Below are 22361 nucleotides of genomic sequence, written 5' to 3' on the forward strand. Positions count from 1 at the left end.
TTTGTAAGATGACCGAGAAACAATTAAGCGTTCCGTAATTTGTGCATTGCTTAATCCCGGTTTTGTGCTAACGTCCGAATCAATAAATTTCTGTATTCATATTAGGCGGTATTTGAGTGAATAGCGCCATTCGTATTACGCCAATTGGTTCGCTGTTATTGGAATCAAAGATAGGGGGTGCAAGGAATATATACAACTAAATTTGTAGTAGTAATTTAGTAGCTGTGATAAATTGAAAAAATCCCAATTTCATTTCTGTCAAATTATCATCCCGCTTAAAAATCTACCGCTGATGGGTGTTGGAATTGAAAAATCGTCTGCACGCTGCAGCAGTTGATTTGTTCAAATTTCAGTTTCAGTAATTCTTATTCTTGCTTTGTTTTTTTTAATGACTTGAAAAATAAAAGGCAAGAAACAAAACACTGTAGTTTTGTGTTTAAAATATATTTCCGTGGTTCTTTTACAAAATGTTGGTATGTTGGCCGACCTACTGCCCGTCGGAAAAATTCTTACTTTTTTCTAGGGTTATGTGATTGCATTCATTCACGGATACAACGGTTTTTAGTCACTTTGAAATAAATCTTTGTCATTGCTTATTCAAAATTATTTTCTTCTTTTGTTAACTAGAATTACATTTTTATCATTTTCCCAACAGGTTTTGTCAGGTTTTGAATTGTTTGCATGTCATTTGAGCCGCCAAGACCATCACTGCACTTGAAACCCTGTCAAAAGATATTGGGCAATGGGATAGAACTCCATTGAAAGGTAAGTTCAATTCAATTCTTGATTCATTCCATGACCATCTTTGTGTGGATAGATGATTAAATAGGGAGTAGTAGAGTTGAATTGTTGGATAGGCGGACTTCACTTAGGCCTATAACAAACAAGTTGTGGTAGGAAAAGAGTAAAATTGGCGAAAACCTGATGTTGGTAGGCGTGACCTTGGCCGAAATTCTCAGATTCCGTAAGTTCTGGCGACGTACACAAAAAGATTCCCGTTTCAAACCAACTTGTTACTGGTTGATGTCTTTGGCGGGTCTTTGGCTTGAGTTGGCAATACTACTTCATATTTAATTTCCTATCATTTGAAACGCGTCAACATTTTCTTTGAATTCGGATTGCCATATGTGATCAGTGGTATTGCCTTTTTTACAAAATTCTACTTAAAGGAAAACCTTAGAGAGAACGTCGATGATCGACCCAGTTGTCTCCTTTCTGCTGGAACTCTTTTGAATTTCAATCCGTTGTCGTCGGTGACGTTATTTGCCATCACGGATTGATGTGTCTTACGATAAAAGGTACGAGGACCAACTTGTGATAGGCGTATCAATCGGTGCCGAAAATTTTAATTGTGATTTCGAATTTAATTGATAAGTAGGACTCTGCATTCTAAAGCTGTTTTCTTTAAAATTTTCCAGTCTGATAGGCTACTTGCAACAAATTTTACTTGAAGAAGAAGGTGAACAGTTTTTCAGGTCCTTGGTAGTTGGTAGACTGCTGACGTCAAGTTGTCAGTAGGTAACTAGCGTTGAGTGTAAACCGATGTTGATTCTTTCGAACAATAGAGTCAGTAAAAAAAGGGAACGATATGACATGTAACACGTCGATCGCTGTATGATTAATTGCAAATGGAATGCGAGAAGACCCACAAAGATGTTTTAATTATGACCAGAATTTTCTCCATGGTTTCCAGTGGACATTTTCACATTTCAGCTTTTACTGTGTGTGAATTTTTCATTTTCCCATTGAATGACGAACGCGATCGTGATTGTCGATGTCGGTCGTTATGCAGGCGGTGCTGATGCTGGACGAAATAGACGCACCGAATGCCCTGTGCATCCGTTTCTGTTGATGCACTACGTTGACGTAGACGAGAGCGAGATATTGCAATTTGGCGTGTTGGCTATATTTGCAATTACCAGCCGCGCACGTATTTATATTCAGCAATGCATCAAGTAATGAAACAAGGAATAGTCCGTCGACATTATTCCTTGGCTCACTTGGGCCCTCTCTGTTAAATTTTTTTTAACATGAAAGAGTTGAAAAATAAAAAAAATCAAATATAAAGAGATCATAATACATAAATCATAAAGAGTCAATTGATAGAAAGCGATTGACAGTCCAGTTGATATAGCGGTGAATTCCCACATGAGTGGTAAAAGGTTCAAATCTTTGCAAGTCGTAATCAATCTTTCATAATTTTTCCTTGTTTTTTCTATATTTTTAAAGCGAATTAGATGGAATGCATAGATTCTGTAAAAAATGCGAGTTTTTTCACATTTTTTTAAACAAAATCTGAATTTGAATTTTTTTCTAAGTTTTCTTCTAAAATGACTCTGACCATGGCCAAACAGACTGACGATCAAAAAAATTTTAAACCGCGGAAAGATGACATGGAATGTGGAACTTTCTGAAGGAGCTTTTGACCCTCTGGCTATGAAATTAGGGGATGGGAAGGGGTAGGGGCTGGGAACCATTCGGCAACAGGGAGATAGCGAGCTGTTGGGCCGTTATTATAGTAGGCCATGGTTCGGACGCATTTGTTAACTTTTAATGTTTTTTGATTTTATGAAATCTTGTTCAAAAGGGTAAATTATGTTGGATGAAAAAGTAAATGGCATCTCCCTTTCAATAACTGGAAATCCAATTTTCACATACCAGTAAAGTCAATGTGATGTTTGATAATTTCATTGGTTATGAAGCTGCCAATAATATTTGTTTCATTTAAATCTTTTTAGGCTTCCTGATTCCTGTTTTGAAGTGGTGGTTCCTCTACATATTACCCTATGCAGAAAATAACAGCAAAGGTTATAATATTTGAATATTCATTAAACCTGTAGTAAGACATGGCTATTGTCTTTAAATTTACTTTAGACATGTGGTTTTACCTGTGATCTATTTTTTTTTCACCATAAGTCCTAATTAAGCTAAACCTGCCTTTTTTCTCTGTAGGTTTCAGCGGATATTTTCTGATCATCGTGTTTTTAAATTATATATACAAGGTAGTTAAATTAATTATTTAAAACTTGTTTAATTAGTTTGGTGAACATTTTTACCATTTTATGCTTGTTTTTTGTAGTGTTCGCCTTCGCCCGTCACCCTGTTGGCATTATTTATTAGAGTTTGCTCACCAGGGGCCCAGGGGGTCACTCTCACGAATGGTATTGGCAGTTCCTGGAATTAGTTGAGTCAATGAATGATTGCCAGTAAATTTTTAATTTAATCCGTTGACGAAATATTTGCACAACTCTACTAGTAGGCTACTACCCCTCGTGATGGAAAAATTGAAGAGCTATTCTTGGATGCAACGAATTAAATTCTCCCTTAAATTCGCTTTTCCGGATTGTCGCCTGCGGAGCAACGTACATAAATTACGAATTGAATCCATTTTCAAAAAGTGTTATTAATCTTATTGATTTCTTTTTCCCATCTAGTCTCACATTCATGACTCCCGCCGCTTGCGCCCTCTTCCCCCAACGATGGTACACAATTTTCGTGATTTATAATGTAAACGTCCGTGATTAGTTAGTAATTGTGGCACATTTTCTTTTTAGCTCTTTGGACGTCTCAACGCTGACCCGTTTCGAGCCGGAACAATACGACAAAATCGAAAAGACTGTTGGCGAATCAATCTCTAAAGTCTATTTCAATAAGGGTTTGTGATCAGCTTGAAAGTAGTAACGGCTTGTAGTTTGGGTGCTAATCAGTAATATCACATCAATTATCTGATCGACAGTCGGGTTTTTTTTTCTTAAAAACGCACAAAAATCCTATTCAATAGTTCACGTTGTCCGTTCGAAATGTTAGACGTTATTTAAATTCAAAGGTAAATTCAGCTAAAAGCCAACAGGTAGGCCTACGTCGTTCCGATTTTATAGCTGTATTGTGTCTTAGTCGATTATATATTATCGCCGTTGAGGCGATTAGTTTAACTAAATTTTACTTTTCCCCTGGATTTACAATTGAATGTGTATTAAACTCGTAAAGGACATTTCCAGCATTCCTATCCATACAAATCGGATGTAGCTGACTTGCAGAAACGTAATAGTGTATGAAAACTGGATATATCCAGCCCATACGTATATGGAACTGCCCAGACCGACACAATGACAAAGTCATAGTACCTTCTTTTTATTGTCCATGTAATGTCTCGGTAGTCGAAGTAAAAGAAATTAAAGCGATGCATAAAATAACTTCTAATCTCAAATCGACTTGATGTAAAGAATTTCATCTTACAGGGAGTTTTTTCTTCAGAAAACAGATTTTCGAACAGATATTAATGCAAAAGTTTTCAGCATTGCAGTATTAAAAAATCTTAAAGTCAAATCAACTTGAATGATTCTACTCAAAGACTTGTGCCTCGACAAACCATCCAACCAAGTTAGTGTAATGGGCTGCATTATTGTGAATAGAGATCCGCGCAATACAGGCAGTTAGGAACAATCTTATTTGATCACCTTAATTACGAAGCTGCAAAGTAGACTGAAGCGAAAAGTAGTTGTACCTACTACTATATCCCTGTCCCATTGTGAATCAATTTTCGATTTCAGTCTTCATCTGCCACAATAAGAATTCATCCACATTTCATTTCTTCTAATAAATCGATAACTATGACCACGAGATTTCTAGTCATATACAAGCGATTTTCATTTGCTTATTTGCTATATTCAGCGTGTAGACGATGGTGCGGCCCTAGTCAGCCGCCTAGTCAACTTCGATTGTTAGTTACTCCGTCGCTTTCTCCATTCAAATGTCGATTCATATTTCATAAAGTATGCAACGTATGGATAATTTGTGGTCGAATGTATATGAATCACAATCATGGTCGAACTTTAATGTGTTACAGGCATTAAAAAAAACAGTAGTTAATAATTTAAAATATCAACGCTTGCTATCACTGTAATAAGACAGTTAAAGATGATGTTTTATTTCTTCCAGCCCGCTCCAGCCTCATAAGATTCTCAAAAACAATTTTCTGAATCCTAATGATTATCGGCAAGAATATAAACCACACAGGCCGCAACTTTCGATTACACCGTATCAACGAAAGCCTAGATTGTTTTATGGATATTATATATTCGGCATGGGAAATATGTGTTGTATTGTTTGGCTAGTGATTTTGAAAATGAAAGCATGAAGAATCCAAGGAAGAATCGGATTTGATTGCTCTTGAATTGTTTACAACGACTGAACGACCACATTTTTACGCACCTTTTATGCAAAAAGGCAAAATTTTCGATGTAGGCTAACAATATTCTCATAACGTTCTTTGGCAATTTTTAGATGATGATTCACGTTGGACTTTTCTAATACCCTTTTCCATGACTTAAAATCACCCTTAAAAAGTAACATCGAAGAACATCATTTTGCATGGAATAAACAGAAAATTCAGCCTCCGGATAAGGAATTCAGAACATGGCTCTTATTAAAAATGGGGAATTTGTAGGTGTCCGTACAGGCGTACACACTACGCTACATCTTTGTTTATCTTTAACCTATTTTCTCACAAATCAAAGAAAGTTTTAGCCTATAGTTATTTGTATTCCTTCACAAAAATGTTAACGAAGGAGAAAACTTCGCAGGTTTGTTTTCCATTTGACGGAATATGAATATAATTTTTTTGTGCAATAAAAGAAACAGTTTGGAATTAAAAACCGAATGGCAAAAAGAGGTTATCGCACTTATTTTCCTGCTGCTAGTTGTAGCTCAGCCAAAATTTTAATTATTAATTGGGCTTTATAACCACGTCTACGTATGTCTGTTTCCTTTAACACACAACACGGACTTCCTTATTAGTCTAAGTGACGATGATGGTTGCTGGATGGTTCGCTCCATTAACCCACTTTATGAATGGCTAGTTCATTTTTCCTCTCTGCGATGTCTCTGTTCTAGCGAAGAAGAAGAAAAAAAAACCAACAGGTGATGCGAAGGCCTTCGGTCATTATTAGTCATTTAGACGAATTATTGCTAGCAGGCGCCTTTCTAGAAATAAAGACACAAGATGAAAAGGCTGCAGCCTCATCGCCACTCAAATGTCGAGGATTTAATAGCGGAGGCCAAGTCGTAACTTGGTTACCTCAATTCTTTAACTAGAAAATTTGAATTGTATCCTCGATATTCAAATTCAAATAACTTCTCTAGATCTACATGTTATCGCCAATGGCAATTTGTAATATTAGATTTATCCCTCCAATCTCATCATCTTCGTCTGTAAATGCGACCCCAGCAATCACGACCAGTTCTATATTTTATAACGAGAGAAGAAATTTTAGAATTTCTTTTGAAAAAAATTTGGGTTATTTTGGGTATACAATAAATCTGCAACATACGCGCAGCCAACTGACGAGTTTCGATGGCCCAGCGTGAAAACCAACGTGAGAAAGTGAATTGGTGCGAACGTGAGAACGTAAATGGAAGAGCTAGTTGTCTATACTTGCTGTACACTTTTTCCACTTTCGTAGTCGCTGTAATATCACCGTGCGATCATTTTCCAACCATGTGGAAAATTAGAGGTTTCGCATGAATGATTCATCAATGATGCATCAAAAATAGCATATAAAGATGGTTTATTTGAACATGTATACAGCAGGATAGCCATTCATCAAGAGCTGTTTTTGTCGACTTTTGGATTTATTCGTCGCTCTTAAAAAAATTGCGTTTTCGTATAGGTATAGTGAAAACTTGCTGATTCGAAAGGAACGAGTCTCATTAGCACGCAAAATTTCTCGATGCAGTGAAGCCAAAGAAACAAGAACAATGGCGATTCTCCCGGGAAGCATAAAAATAAATACATAATATAAAACTGAAAAGAAAAAAAAATTATAAAAATATTATTGAAACGGTGAAAGTTCTCGTCATTATCCCAAAGGCATAGAAAGTCCTAAAGACATCGTTATCCTTACGCTACCTGACATTGATGGGCTGTGTGTGTATTTTTCTTTAAAATATACGGAATGATAAAAAAGTAGCATGAGATGGTTATTCTTCTTTTTCAACATGCGTTGAAGTATAATCTTGGCAAATTCTTTTTTAGACAATGGCGCAGCAGTGACTCGTCTAGCTGCTGCTGCCGCTACGATTGGAAAGTGACGAAATTCTCCATTCAAATTCACGGGATTTTTATGTAAAAATGACACATGTCGAGAACGAAAGTTGTCTGAGGTGAAATTGAAAACAATTTCACAGACGCTATTTATTTAAGATTACGAACATAAGGCGATAATAAGCGTTTAAGCGCATTTAAGTTTCTTTTGCATCACAAGTAAAAGTTCGATGAACATTATAACCAAATCGAAGACACGGTAAACGAGTTTTATAGTTTAAAAATGTAGTACAGAAAAATAAGTCATAAAAATACCATATGGCGGTGGTGCTAGCGGGTGCTTGGGTATCAAACACATAAAGCATTTTACGATCCTAATCCACACCTATGCGAAAAGTCTATTGTGCACATCGTGATGTGCTGCTGCTGGTAAAAAAAATTGTGCATTTCATGTTTTCGCAAAGTTTAAGCGCAAAATCTAATGTATCGTGTCAGCGACGATCGTATCATACTAGACACATTTTTTGAAAATTTATTTCAAAAGAAAGCCCTCGGAAAGCCCCAAAAGAATGGCCCAAGAAAATTTCTCCCTCCGCGACTAGATGATGAATTCGTACGCGATATTGCCTTTAGAACTGTAACAAAGAAAATGGTTTGGCATTAAAAACAGAATATATATGTGACAACTGAAACTGACGATGAAAGTTAGAATGTCTCGAGGCACATCTTCACCCACAAACACTCTTTCGTGCGCTGTCTTGTCCGTACGCGCTCTGAAAAACAAGCAAACAAGTCGTGCAACATCCAGTACATATCTTCAAGTGCGCTTGAAGGTTTTATAATGTAGATGAACGAAAAAATGATGCCTTTACCATTTGACGAGATATATAGGTTCTCGCATCCAACACTTTTTTTTCTTCCCACGATAACCAATGATCATCATCGCCAAGCTCCACTCTGATTCCTTAAGAAAAGTGGAAAAGAAAATTTGGAAATGTAAGCAATCGATCACAATCACGATAATTTGCCTAAAAATCATGTCGAGAGATATACAAAGAAGCGGATAAAACTTTCATCATTTGCTCTGACCGGCAAGTAGTAGCCTGCTGCAAATAAAAAGAACAATATTTTCGTTGTACACAACGACATGGAGGAAAACGGGACATCAAGAAACTGGATAATCATCGGGCTGTGCTCTCTCTAATCGAAAACCTTTCAGTCCGTCTATTTATTCCACAGCAGTGCCATGTAGCACAAAGACAAATCCATATGAATCTGCACAATTTTCCTCTTCAATACGGAGCGATTTTTTTTTTTTTCAAAAAAGGATTCGAGTGGCGGTCGTACAATGCGGTAATACGAGTGAACGGACCGATATAATTTCCAACGTAAACATGCGTACATAAGTCGAGATGGATGTTGATGGTCCAGTGGCCTATTTCAGCAAGTAGGAGGCGATAAATGACGACATATGGTCATCCACCCCTGAACGACGTCTCTTACTACACACCAGGTGAAGTTATTTCATCTTCTTTTACGAGGGAAGAGCTGCGGAGCTGATGGTAGTTGCTATTATAGCTGGCCATGGGCGGATGAAAAGAAAAAGATGTGAGAGAGTGTGTGCTGGACTCTGAAGAGGAAGCCTATAGGCTGTTTTGCCTCTAAGTGGAGAAAGCGCCCATCTCCCAGACGTGTGTGTAAACTATATAAAGGAATTGTAAGAGTTGGTTACTTGTCTCAGTCTGCATCTACCTGTCCATACCACCACATCAGCACCCAACGGCATTTGGATTATCCCTATCTTTTAAAAACAAACACGCAACATGGTACGTGCATTTTGGAGCATTTTTTCATATTTCATATTCAAAATCATCTTTTTGAAAAATTCAATTTAGTTTTCCGTGAAGCTTCTAAGCGCCTTACTGCTGATCACAGCTGGCTCGTGTTCAGCCCAGTTTGACGACGGAGGATTTCCGGATGTCCTCAAGCAATCGGCTTTTGAGGAAATCATCGGCAACTATTACGCCTTCGATCCTTTCCTGCAGACTGGCCGCAAAGGTCGCGAATTGAACGGCGCCAGAGACGAATTGCAGTTTTCGGCCATTGATCCGATCTTCGAGTCCTCACCGCAGACCAACACCAACGACGATTCGACTTACTATTCCATCCCGCCAGCTTTTACCCCATCCGAATCTAAAGACCGGGACGAATTCCAAGACTCGGTCATCTCACCAGCACTCGTCACCAGAACCGCACCGGTCCAACACGACATACGACAACTCAACGACCTACAAAACAACAGTCCGTTCAAATTCGAAACGGAATTCAATAGCTTTGACAGCGACGACTACCCACAGTATCCCCCCTTCTTGACTGAGCAATCAGCTCGACAGCAGCAGCAGGCGCAGCAGCTGTCGCCGGACGCCACCCCGGAGAGAAGTCTCCCCAAATATGTTATCGGAGTCGCTAGCCAAGATGGAACGGAGGACAACTTTTTTGACACCAAGCCAGCACATCACGCGCCAACTGTTAGACGTCATTCACTTTACAGGGACCAATTCGTCAGACGCCCCAGCGCCCAGCCCCAGCAACTGCTGCTTGACGAGTCGCCCTTCGCCCGCCGGTCGCTACGCTACGCCAATGCTAATGAAGAGCCGCGTTACAATCGCCCCAGATCTAATCGTCGATCGACGGCCGAAGAAATCCGAAGATACAGCAGGAATATCCGCAACGGACATTACATCGCTTCCAAGGTAGTAGCTCCTTCGGCTGGTATAGAAAAGGATCGCTACTAGATGGCGTTTAGTGTTATTTTCCATCGTCATCCCATACGTAAAAAAATCTGTTCGAAATCCGCCGGGCGGTTACAATAATATTTCAACGCTCATTATTCGCTATCATCTTATCTATTATTATTATTGCTGCGTAAAACGGCATCAACTGTATACTTTAATGGTCTAGAACCATCTAGAGTATTATACATACGTTGAAATGATTTAGCACATCATTGGAAAAAAAAAATCATAAGCCAATGCCGATCGCTTTTTGACATGTTTAATCGTTTTGCCACTACACCGTTTTTTGAATTATGCGTGCTCATCTCGTTTTGAATACATACGCGAGCTTTTACTTTTTACCAACAGTTTTGTTGAGATTGCGCTGAAAATTTAGATTTCCTCAAGACCCACTTGGCTGGCCAAGAGATCATAAATTCAAAAGTCGTTGAAAAGTTCACGGATAGGGTTCACGGATAGACCCAGAAGCGCTCAAAATAAATCAAACATTTCTGGTTCTTAAACACTTTCGAAATGAGGATGTTTCAAAACAAAAGCCGAAAAATGATTTGTATTCCAACAGGTTTTGTGGAGGGACCCTCATTCTCTGGCTGACGGGCAGCTGCGCAACCGACGATTCCTCGGTGTCATCCGACCTTCCGTTTACGCTGATTAACTCTTAATATTTTTTAAAAAAGAATTCAGGTCTTTGTTCATTTATTTGATTTTTTTGAAAAATAAAGTATATTATATTGTATCTCGGAAGAAACTGGAAATGGCTTTTGGAAAAATGACTGTGGGAACCGCGCGCTTCGAAAAAAGAAAGAAAGAAAGAAAAAGAAAATAAACAAGGATACACAAGATATTTTGAAGTGGAAGAGAGATCCAAGGCCATATGTCAAGTAGAACCGAGCTAAAGTTTCACTCTGCATATAACCAAATAATCGTGCCGCTCTACGACCCTCTATCTCCTCGTTTGACCGGTGTATTGTTTGCACACACCGGCGCCAGCAAATGGCTAAAAATCACGTCGATTTGTAACACACGCTCTTACACAAATGTTTGGCAATTTATTGTGATTTTTTCTCTCTAGCGCTCGCGCTCTCGCCGCCCGTATCGGTGCTGCTGGTGACTATATACTTTGGGGTTACAACGAAGCCGGAGGGGATTCCGGCACGCAGCATTTTTTTCCATGCATTTTGGGATGCGAGACGGTGGATATGAAACATACGTATACTGTTATTTCCATTTAGGGTTTATTTTCAGTCGGGTAGAGAGCGACCGTAGACAGGGGGGGGGGGGGGGGAGAGAAAGAGAGAGAGAAGAAACTCATCTTTTTTTTTCCTTCTTTTCTTTGGGATGTGTTGCCATAGCAACGGGAAAAAGAAGAAAAAGAAAAAAAAAACTGAGACTGGCGTGCAACAAGAAGTGAGAGAGGGAGAGAGAGAGAGTCTCTCCTTCGAAAATACTCGGCTGCTGCCTTTTGTTCGACGCAGTGTCAATGCATCTCTCAGCGAAAGCAAAAGTTCAAATCACGCTCCCGCTCCACACACTCGTTTCTGGTTTTGCCCCTGCAACACGCCAGTTAATTGACCAGCAAATGTGCCAATTTGACTGCTGCCAATCATGAGGTCGCTTGGTTTGTTACAGTGTCGGGATGCGTGAGACATCGCCATAGTTTTTAAATTCGTGTTAATAAAGTCAGTCGCTTATATTTTTCTCAAGTGCCAAATATGGTCAACATGTTTTCGTCGAGTTGGCTCCGCCCATCGCACGCCTTTCACGTAATATAACTCGATTTTTTTCAAATATTATTGTTACTCGACTTTTTTCAGACCTCATGATAATTTAGTTTTCAAACACATAACAAAAGGCCGTCTGGTTAATATTGAACGGAATTATTTTCTGGAATACTTACCGCCTCTACAAAGGGCAACCCCAGTACTATTACCTCCATCAAATTCTAGGAGTGAGTCATACATATTATTCCATCTGTTGCGCAACTCCTAAAACTTGTTTTATTTTTATTTTTATTTTTTCTTAATAATAATTTCTTTAAAAAAATTGAAAACAAAACAAAAAAAAACCACGACTGTTTAGAGCGGTTTGTGCATTTCGCGCGGTACGGGAGCCGTTTTGAATGTCAGTTGCGGTCTTATACTTCTGCCGACTTGCAAGCGGGCAGCCACCACCTTGCGCCGTTATTGTTGTCGTCTTCTGGGTCGTTGTGGCTTATCAGCCCGTTTTATCCGTCTGTTTTTCAACCAAGCCGAACGGTTTCACATCACTTGCGCTTTCACCGTCATTATCGCTTCGGGTATGTAATTCACATCGAAAGAAACCGGAACCGCTCATCTTTAATGAAATGACATTTCCCACCCACGATTTTTCGTTGTCCAGTTATTCATACCGGAGCCCATTTGGTCAACGCGGTCAATTGTTCGCTCTATTACAACCACCGATGGATTGAAGTCAATATCGCGGAATCACCCGGACAGGATCCTTTACAGTTGGTCTTCTTTACACGTAATTCAATTCAAAGCTTTTCTCTTAATATTATTACCTTTGTGACATTGAACCCGGAGTGTAAAAAAAAAGGTGCGTTTTATTAGTTCCAGGGATTACGGGTGTGTTGATGATTTTGATACTGACAATGATCCTAGTGACGTCCGCCAGTTGGTTCCGCACCCGACATTTCAACACATTTTACTACAGTCATCACTTTCTGTTCGGACCCTTTTTAGTCCTCCTGGTCTTCCATCCCACCAGGTGAGTGCGCCGTACCGTCCATTACCGAACATGGCCGTCTTTGGCAAGTGTCTAAAGTGCGCATTGAAATGCTTGCCGCGCATTTCTAGCGGAATGCTGAAGGAGCAAACGAATTGGCGGGACCACTGGCCGGGGAACGACGACCAAGATGGGCCGCCTCCAGTTTTCATACCCATGAAGGGCTACACTTGGCTTTATGTGACGATTCCGATTATCCTTTACCTTTTCGACTGGAGTTGGCGCAAAGTCAGTCGGCGCCAGCCGGTCAGCGTGTCCCGCGTCGTCGTGCACGAACCAGACGTTATCGAACTGGTTGTTGATCGCTGGATGAGTCATTCCCAGCCTGGACAAGTTAGTTCCCCCACCTTCATTCATAATTCATAAATATGTTTTCTTCAAAAGAAAAATGACAAAAACCATTTCGGAATAAATTAACACTTGAATTTTTTCTTTGTTTTGTTGTTTCTCCTCCATCATCAATCGAAACGCAGTACGTGTTCCTTCAATGTCCAGTCATCTCTGGTTTCCAGTGGCATCCATTCTCTCTCTCTTCGGTAAGATTTTGAAAATGATTTTTTAAAATTCAAATTTCAAATTTTGCGCCAATAAAAACAAATTTAAATTTTAGTGTTGTGATATGACTCACGCCAGTTGGACGGTCCACATGAAAACTAGGGGAGATTGGTGCAGTATGTATGACATAATTGAAGGAATAATCAAAGCTCATTGTTGTAAACGATGAATTGAATTTCTTACAAATGATTTAGAGCAATTGAAAAGTCTCCTAGGAAAAACCCAGAGAGATGATGTCGAGCTTTATGTGGATGGCCCATTTTCCAGTCCGTTTTCTGACGTCATCAACAGCAGAACGGTGATCTGCATAGCCGGGGGTATCGGATTCACGCCTTTCTTGTGTGTCATCCACAATTTAATGTATATAATACAAGTTAAATGTTTACCAGTAAGCAATTAAATAATCACGAAACTCTTGTCTGTGTTTAGACGGAACGGCTGGAACGCCCGACCGGAGCGCCTGCATATCGTTTTTTGCGTCCAAAAGGCGGAAAGTCTTTTGTGGGCATCGGCTGCCATCGATCAACTGATCGAGGACGCGTGGGCTAGTCCTCGTCCAGATAAGCTGGAAATTAGACTCCACGTTACACGCCCAGCCCCTGCGGCCTGTCGTGGTTTCTCGCCAGTGAGTTGACATCAAAACAAATTCGAATAACAAAATAAAATCAATCATTTGGTTCTAGGTGGAAATTATTCTTAGCCAAAAATACCCAAATCTCCTTCGGCGATTGGAATACGGTCGTCCAAAGTGGAAGGAACTTTTCACGTCGTGGAAAGAGACTTATTCCAGGTATATAGTATTACAATTGAATCTTATTTTTTTTTTCACATACTATTTTTTATTTTGACTAACTGTTGTTGTATTATATTCAGGGAACGGGTGGACGTTTTCAGCTGCGGACCCAGAGAATTAAACCGCCAGATTGAACAGATGTGCCGCTCCATTTCCAATTTCACTCTAGCCTACGAAAGTTTCTCTTGAATAAAAGTTATCGTTTTTTCTTTTGTGAGAATAAATCAAACATACTTGCATGTTTTTTACTATATATTTAAAAAAAGAACTTCTAAAGTCTAATTACGACGTACATAAAAAATATATATCATCAGTCTTGCCACAAAACTGTTTTATAAATTTTTGTATTGCGTAAACTGCTAGCAGTATGAGCGAGATATACATAGTATATTTACTTTTGCCTACGACTTTTTTTTAGATCAAGCGAATATTACTTTTTCCACTTAGGTAATTTAATATTATAGGCTACCGAGAATATAGAGCAGTTGTGAAACGAAGAAAATCGGTAATTCCTCGGAAGGCAGTTTGAATGCAAATGAATCGTAATGAACTTATTAATCGTGTTGAATGAAATAAGAAGAATACGAGACGTGCATTCAATTCGATATGCCCCCCTTTTTTTGGAAGATGTTGGTATACTTAATAACTGTCTGCCGGGATAATTACCCGCGCAATGTGGTAACTTTTTTTTTGTTTTGTGAGAAAGTTTTTTTGCAAGGATTTCTTCATCTTTCAGGTAGGTAATAAAGAAAGATGGATCTTTGGCCCCAAGGGTTCGATGCCCTTTTGTAACACCTTTCGGTAAAGAAGGCCAGCTTTCTCCGAGTTACCAAATTTGACGACCAGTTTATCTTATTCTCAATAAACACTTTACAATTTAATAACACGAAAGATCGTCTTTGTCGTGTGTAAGCGGGATGTCGTTCATAAATCATATTCTTCTTTTTTACGTGGCCCGACCGGAACTCATGTGTTGATTAAATATAACTAGGCTACCGGAATGATTTACGATAAATAAAATTATATTTTCTCTGATAAATTTTTGAATAATAACAGTTCTAATGAATCATTTCTGAACATACAACATAGAACAGACAGAATTACCAATGCAATAAATGTAAATTTTAGTTAAATTATTAAAGATTGGTCTTCAAAAGGTCAAATAGATTAACTCAATGTCAATAAAAAATTACTGATTGTAAAATCTGTTAAAATCATGCAAAATACATCTCACATAATTCCGCATATAATTCGTCGTAGTTGCACTAGTTAACCAATCGCAATTCCGGTTAAGGTAATGTTTTTGTAAGATACTCTGACATTCGGAAAAGAGCTAACTCTATTGACAAACCTAACGGGCATGATAACTTTGCTGAAAAATGCTAAAAAGGACTTGTCCGTAAAACTTGCGTGTCGTGGAACTGAATCGAAACTCGGCATAATCACATTCTCAAAACCAGTTCGCCTCCTGGCCTGCAATCCATTGTTCAAGATATCAATATCCTTTAGATCTTGATGGACGTCATTTGAATATGGGTATAGAAAGTTGGACGGTTGGTGCTGCTGGATTACGTCAAACGGCGAACGATAGGATCCCTGGAAATAAATCGGATGCTGGTAGTCGGGATGAACGCGGTTGATCGGAAGAAAGCTTCGGACATTGCTGGAAGAGCGGCCATCGTGGTAATAGGCAGGAAGGTAGACGACTCGACCAATCTTTGCCCAAGAAGCTGGACGTGTCAACGGTAAAGTATCGCCGTTAGCATCGGGAACAGAGCTCACAGGCAAACTCCAGACTATGAACGAAAGCGCCGCAAGGATGGCGGTCGCACTTGCAGTTTTCAACTGCTGAAACAAATTAAAAAACTTAGCCAAACCACCAAATAGATTTTAAAAAATCGAGGTTTTTTCTGTGAAGTTCCAGTTAACTAGTATACCTGCATCTAAGTAACTTTCGAAGTGGCGACTACAGCGGCTGGCAGAATACTGAAAGATCCACAACACGACGAGTCTGGCGTGCTGAATTTCGACCCCTGAGGAATCTCAAAACTTCCTTTCGGCAAATCAACCACAATGATAATATAGAACCAATCGGGCAATAAAAAAATACCGGATTTGAATACCTAAACCACACGCAAAGGACGATTGAAATGTGACGACCCGTCGGTTTTATTTTCTCGTTCTCCTATGGCAAAGGGATAACGGTACATACTCAATAGGGGCCGAGGACTTTGGCATTCTTCACTTTATTGTTGTAGGAAAGTTTGTAATTCCAGTGCATAACACGCAAGGATGTAGTTGGTGGTCAAAACAATAAAAAAATAAAATCCAAAAAAATCGCGACCCATATTGTGTGCTTCAGTCTTGGGAAAACGTGCCGAGTTTTATAAATGCCTTTCTACTGCAATCTAATTGTCAAGAAAGAGTCTATTTTAGAATAAACAATAAACACGAACTAGTCTTAAGTACAGAACTCTTCGGTTTTATTTTCTTTTCTACAATTTTCTGCATTCATTCAATTCTGAAATGCGGAAAAGATAACTAAACTAGATCCATTTTTATGGGGTGCCGTTGTACCTTTTTAACAACAAACCTATCATTTAACATCAATCTATAATTAAACAAACAACATTATATAAAACACTTATCTAAACAAACATCAAAGGGTAACATAGCGGCAAACCTGGGATATTAGATTTATCAAATCAAACTTGCAATCAAATCTAACCTTAAAATCAAATGTAAAATAATAGCTCCGTAAACCTGCATCAAACCTATTATCTATTATTCAATCGGGCAAATTAAAAAATAAAACAAAAATTCAGAAATAATGTAGCCTATACTAACCCCGAAGCATTAACAACTCATATGGGATATGGCGAATGGTTTTGCCTCCATTCTTTTCTCCCCGCCCCTTTTTTAAACTTTGTCATCTAGCGGTCAGAATCACGCAACACAAAACACGAATTATGATGCTGTTGCACTTCTAATTTTGTAATTTAATTTCTGTACTTGATTTTCATTATATTTCATGCCATTTCGTTATATCTAGAATGGTGATCTACCATCATCCCCATTCGCCCCCATCATTTTTATGAAAAATTATTTCAGATCGTATACATGTACCCAGAAATAAGGAATCGGGAAATTGACTGGCTTCACGCAGAGATCAAAGACAACTTTTAAAGTAGCAAACAAGGTGCGTCAGTCATCAATCAAAATTTTTTTATTTTCGAAAATGCACTGGTGGAACGTGTCCCGGGATTCGCGCGTGTTGGTTCACATTCGTTTTAATATGAAAATTATTTTCTGATAACGAATAAAAATTTTAAATCCACGTTCCCAAATATATTTTGTATCAGAAAATGAGCGTGATATAAAAACGAATAAATGCAACCAATATGCGCAACTGTGATGGGACAATTTCTCCAGATTTCCGGTTATAGCTTTCGATATCGGCACGGCAAAAATGCATGAATGCATTTTCCTACAATTTTGTGGAACTATCTAGAAATCCTGCCATGTTCGTTGGTTTTTTTTTTCGTTGTTGGAGTCCTCTCTCTGAATTTCCACGTTTATTTTAATTCGCCCTATATATGAGCGGGACAAATTTTGCTTGTTGCGGACGCTTGCGTATGTATATAATATCATGAGTAGGCTACTACGTGCGTACGAGGCCTACTTCTGCGGACTTCTGTTATTTTATGATGCCTCTAGTGGCCTGACAGAGAAGTATTCTACAAAGCCAATGAGTCTATATATTACCCAACAAATAAACGCTTTGCTGATTCCTTAATTGTTTTTCAAACTTCAATTACATTACAATTTTAATGATTCTTTATTTCTAATTTTTAGCTTAGCCTCTACACTTCATTTGTTAATTGATTGATTCAAGGAATAGAATTAAATATTCATTTTCGAAATGTTAACCATATCCATTTCCTTTAAATTGCGAGGGGTTGTCAACTCGATCCGAAGGTGTACGGATCTTAAATCCAAAAATCAATTTTTCAGATTTTTTGGATTTTTTCAGATTTTTTCAGATTTTTTGATTTTTTCAGATTTTTTACGATTTTTCGGATTTTTTGGGGGATTTTTAGATTTTCTTAAGATTTTTTCGATTGTTTAAAGATTTTCGTGATTTTTCGTGATTTTTAAGATATTTTGCATAATTTTTTAAACTTATGTAATAAACAAGAACTTTAAAGACAGAATCCTTTTATTAAGTTTTTCATTTCCATAACAGTGATATCGGAAGAAAACAAAAGTTGGGACTCATTATTTATCACAGGGGGAGGCAAACTACATATATAATTACTACAGCAATGATACCCGTGCGCAAACATTGGCTGCTCGATAAGTCTTCCTGTTAATTGCTGGTTGACATGATCAAAACAATACCAATCACATTGAGCACCCACATTTTTCTCTCCGTCCCAGTTAAAATGATTTGCTTCATCTCATTTTTCCCCCCGGACATCAACATAAAAGAAAGTACACACTCTTTGTTTCTTTTTTTTACCTCTACCAGTTACATCACTCTTAAACATACACCAATCCCCAATACGAATTTTCCTTTTTTCCGGAAAATTTATAATCAATTTTTGTGCAAGTAAGAAATTTGAGCTCTGAGTAACTCTTTTGAGGCGATCGTTACTCTGTTTTTTAACTCCATTTTCACAAAGCCATACTATTGTCTGCTTTTTAAAAGTTACTACGGCCCCATCTTCTCTTGTTATTACGATAAAAGGACTAGACAAAATCTCTTGGTCAGTATCACGAACTGGCTTTTCCTTTTCGCAATATTTTATCAGTCTGCTTTCTAACAAGGAACTGTAATCTGTAAGCTGCGCGCCTTCAATTGATTTCAATAAACTCTTTTCATAGGAATCAATGAAATTAAAGTATCCTCTCCTTCGCAAGCAACTTCTTCACATTCATCAAATTCAAAAGCGTCATCATCAGTAGGGGCTGGCGCTTCCAACGACTCGCTTAATTTAAAGGCTAAACGCGCGTCAAAATTGAAAATTTTGTCATCTGAGTCGCCTAAACAAACCCCCAGTGCTTCCAATTCCATTTTGGCGTCGACCCTAGCCTTTTCCATCGTATTTTTAATTTCATCCAAAGAAGGAAGTGTGTCGCACAGGTATGTTTCCTCCGACAGGCTGCCATAACGTTCTTGGTTTTTAATATGCCTCGGATACACAATGTTATCAGCTGAACCAAGGGATGTTAAACGAATGTGGGCATCAGCCTTCCTACATCAGTGAATTAAAAAATCGAGCAATGTAAACGTCAATTGGGTGCTCCCAACCGGTGAAAAAGAGCGACAAGCCTTGAAATATGACTCGCATGGCTGACTAGAAAAAAGCCAAGGTTTGAACAGCTGTGGTGTGTTGTCTTTTCCTAGCCTGACTATTAACATAATTAACCCATGAGCATTGAGTTCAGAACATAGATATGCATTGGGGGTAACAAAATGTTTACCTAGGGGGTAGGTACAATCACAAGACATCCAATATCTCCAGCAACGAAGACTAAATACTGAAAACCACATTTGGTACACGTTAAAGGATCAAGTTTCTTATCAATAAAGCTATTTGTCAAAAAATCCATAAGTTTAAGATAAAAGATTGTTCCTTCCGCTCCCGGTACTTGTTTCAGTAACGAACGTAGCTTCGGATTGCTTAAACGACGGACCGCATCATAATTCATTTTGTCCTCGAAGAGAATATCATTTTTCAAGAGAATATCATTCACAAAGTATTTTTTTAATACTTTCAGGTACAATGACCTTGTTTTCTTTTAACAATTCCCATGTATCGTCATCCTCTCTAGAAATACCAGAATTTATAGAAGTCATTTTTCCCATCAAAAATTCCTAGCATGGCACTGACAGCAGACAGACCAAGAGACAGACAGAAGCCCAAGGGGAATTATTAACACAGTAAGGGGAATTAGAATCGATAACGGAAAAATCGATTCTTGTAAAATTTTGTCGATTGATTAAACCAAAATTCTTGGAATTTTGGGATTTTTGGGATTTTTTTGATTTTTTGATTTTTGGGATTTTTGGGATTTTTTAGGGATTTTTTTGAAAAAATCCGAGGGTGTACGAGGATTTTTTTTAGTTGACAACCCCTCGTTAAATTGTTATTAAAATAAACTGTTTGATTACATAATTGATTAATTTATCACAATCAATTTATCTGTTAGATTGCGAATGATGTTTGATTTAATATTAGGTTTGCCAATACATGGTTTATTAAATAATAGCTTACCCGAAAGATTGATTGTTTTCTCTAATGTTAATCGATAGATGGTTTGATTAATTTTACATTTCATTTTGTATGTTTTATTTGAATTAAAAGAGTGTTACCTCGGCGTTATTGGTATTTAATGAATGTTAAATGAATGTTAGAATTGTGTAATGAATGTTAGATTTCTGTTAGAATACAAGATCACGATTGATTTAAGTTATTATAATGTTTAATTTATTGTTTAATATTTCTTTGTTGGTAAAAAGGTACAACGGCACCCCATACATTTTTAAATCGAGACTATAATGACAGCACGATTATATTATCCATGCAGATTTTATATTAACATATAGGTTTTGGGGGGTTTTCACATTAAACAGACAGCTCTGCTATGATAAAATGTAAAAAAGAAAACAAAAAACATAAAAAACAAAACAAACAAACACAAACAAAACATGATTTTTCAGCGCAACATTTGATGAAGATCATGGATATTAAATAAAAACTAACAGTTGTTGACCATAGTTTTTTGTTTATCGGAATCAGGTCGGAATTATAGGGTAGACCGGGGCATTTTCGAACAAAATCTTAGTTTGCCCAATTTATGTCGAATTACGTTGTATTATACATAAATACTTATTTTAAAAATATAATCATTTGATAGCCCCTTTTCCCAGTTTTGTCGCGATTTCTCCTTTGTTTTATTTTCGTAGGAGGGGAGAGGTAAATATCGCCTACTAGAACAAAGAAAAAGGCAAAATTTTCCCACCTCCAAAAACAAGATAAAAGAAAAATCGTGGCAACACCGCGGATGGGATAGAAGGGGGAAAAAGGGATTACATAAAAAATTCCATTTTCAATTCGAAATTCATCTCATTAAATGAGTTTCGAAAAATTCAAAAATGACGCATTTTGTAGAACTAACGAAGCTCTTTATTTTCCAACTTTTCGCGTCGTTCTATGCCTTTTGGTTCCCTATTTATAGACCGGCAAAGTAGCCAGATTTTGATAATCTCCTCTCGCGTGTTCCTAAACTTTTACATCCATTTATGGATGCCCTGCCCTTAACAGTAAAAATCTGAAAAAAATGCAGGAAGTAGCCAACCTTCATGGTTACTTCTAAAAAAATTTCATTGCCATCTGTCAAAAATTCGATTTTTGGGAACGCCGCAAAAATCGCATTTTTACATAAGGTTCTCTCGCGCGTTCCCAAACTTACGTTACCTACTGTACGTTGGAAAATAAGGGAATGGGAGGTAAGAGAAAAAAAAGTGTGCCAGTGGCTCTCCCCTACGTAAGCTATCAGTGATAAATGTTTCCCGTCGTCCCGTTAATGGTTATTTTCCTTGTTTATTTTTGTTGAATTGGTTTTATTCTTGCTTGACGTGAATTTTATCGATTTATTAATTGTTAGGTTTAATATCGGAAATAATTTAAGTTATAGATTTGCCGTATAAAAGCAGACGGCATCCCATAATTTTCGGACAGTACAGAACATTTATTGTTTTTATGGTATCTATAAAGGTAATTTTTAATACAAAGCTGGTAGGGGAGACCGGGGCTAGATGGGACAGGGGCTAGATGGGACATCGCAGTTTTGAGCATGTTTCCGTAGTTTTTTGTAAATAATTTTTGAACATACCTGGGGAATTATGTGACGCACATTGATAAAAAAATTTTTATGACATCTGCCAAGTACTTTGTGAGTTATCAGTAAAAATTAATTTTTTTGTTTTTTCTAGACATCTCGCAAAATCTTTCAATTAAAATAAGTGCACATTGCAGATGCATAATTAAAAAATGAAATAGACAATTTGATGTGAAATTTATTTTACTTTTTTTGGTACACGGTAAATTTGCGTAGCTGTTATAGTTAGGTTGGAATAACTAAAAATATGCGAAAAATCAAGCGGGGTAAAATGTGACATTTCAGTTGGGGCTATTTGGGACACGTTCAGGCAAGCCAAAAAAAAGGGGGGGGGGAGCCTCCGGCAATTGTACGTCCTCCCCCACAAAAATGGTCTTTTTGAAGAACATTTTTGTTTCACACAAATTTATGCATTTTACTTTTAATTTTACACAACTTGTGCATAACCAATGGATAGCAAATTAAATTTTCTATACAATGGCTATCTCAGTTTTATGTATAC

General features: G+C 37.8%; 3 protein-coding genes and 1 long non-coding RNA gene across 8 annotated transcripts; 3 read left to right on the forward strand and 1 right to left on the reverse strand.

Moving 5' to 3' along the window:
* Window positions 1–376: 376 nt before the first annotated feature.
* Window positions 377–3735, forward strand: LOC124325889. Of its 3 annotated transcripts, none has more exons than XR_006915436.1 (8): window positions 377–473; window positions 656–765; window positions 2739–2807; window positions 2953–3002; window positions 3080–3183; window positions 3257–3362; window positions 3435–3482; window positions 3555–3735. It is a non-coding gene; the product is annotated as an uncharacterized LOC124325889 (long non-coding RNA). The 3 variants fall into 3 exon arrangements; XR_006915438.1 differs by having other exon boundaries at window positions 3260–3362; XR_006915437.1 differs by having other exon boundaries at window positions 3080–3161.
* Window positions 3736–8763: 5028 nt separating this feature from the next.
* On the forward strand, window positions 8764–10504 carry LOC124325887. The gene is made up of 3 exons (XM_046784454.1): window positions 8764–8868; window positions 8938–9795; window positions 10400–10504. The coding sequence occupies exons 1-3, from the start codon at window positions 8866–8868 to the stop codon at window positions 10490–10492; spliced, it is 954 nt and encodes a 317-aa protein (XP_046640410.1). The 5' UTR covers window positions 8764–8865; the 3' UTR covers window positions 10493–10504.
* Window positions 10505–11221: 717 nt separating this feature from the next.
* Window positions 11222–14358, forward strand: LOC124325886 (NADPH oxidase 4-like). The gene is made up of 12 exons (XM_046784453.1): window positions 11222–11600; window positions 11690–11785; window positions 11917–12133; window positions 12217–12342; window positions 12429–12585; window positions 12675–12936; window positions 13077–13139; window positions 13214–13274; window positions 13353–13518; window positions 13588–13783; window positions 13842–13948; window positions 14032–14358. Exons 1-12 carry the CDS (start codon window positions 11550–11552, stop codon window positions 14138–14140), a joined length of 1611 nt encoding a protein of 536 aa, XP_046640409.1. The 5' UTR covers window positions 11222–11549; the 3' UTR covers window positions 14141–14358.
* Window positions 14359–14970: 612 nt separating this feature from the next.
* On the reverse strand, window positions 14971–16070 carry LOC124325888. Of its 3 annotated transcripts, none has more exons than XM_046784455.1 (2): window positions 15889–16070; window positions 14971–15817 (listed from the first exon to the last, which is right to left on the reverse strand). In XM_046784455.1, the coding sequence occupies exons 1-2, from the start codon at window positions 15892–15894 to the stop codon at window positions 15221–15223; spliced, it is 603 nt and encodes a 200-aa protein (XP_046640411.1). In that variant the 5' UTR covers window positions 15895–16070; the 3' UTR covers window positions 14971–15220. The 3 variants fall into 3 exon arrangements, with proteins under 3 accessions (XP_046640411.1, XP_046640413.1, XP_046640412.1); XM_046784457.1 differs by having other exon boundaries at window positions 14971–15796; window positions 15889–16067; XM_046784456.1 differs by having other exon boundaries at window positions 14971–15799; window positions 15889–16067.
* Between the last annotated feature and the right edge of the window lie 6291 nt (window positions 16071–22361).

Source organism: Daphnia pulicaria, chromosome 2, assembly GCF_021234035.1.
Source record: "Daphnia pulicaria isolate SC F1-1A chromosome 2, SC_F0-13Bv2, whole genome shotgun sequence".
NCBI lineage: Eukaryota > Metazoa > Arthropoda > Branchiopoda > Diplostraca > Daphniidae > Daphnia > Daphnia pulicaria.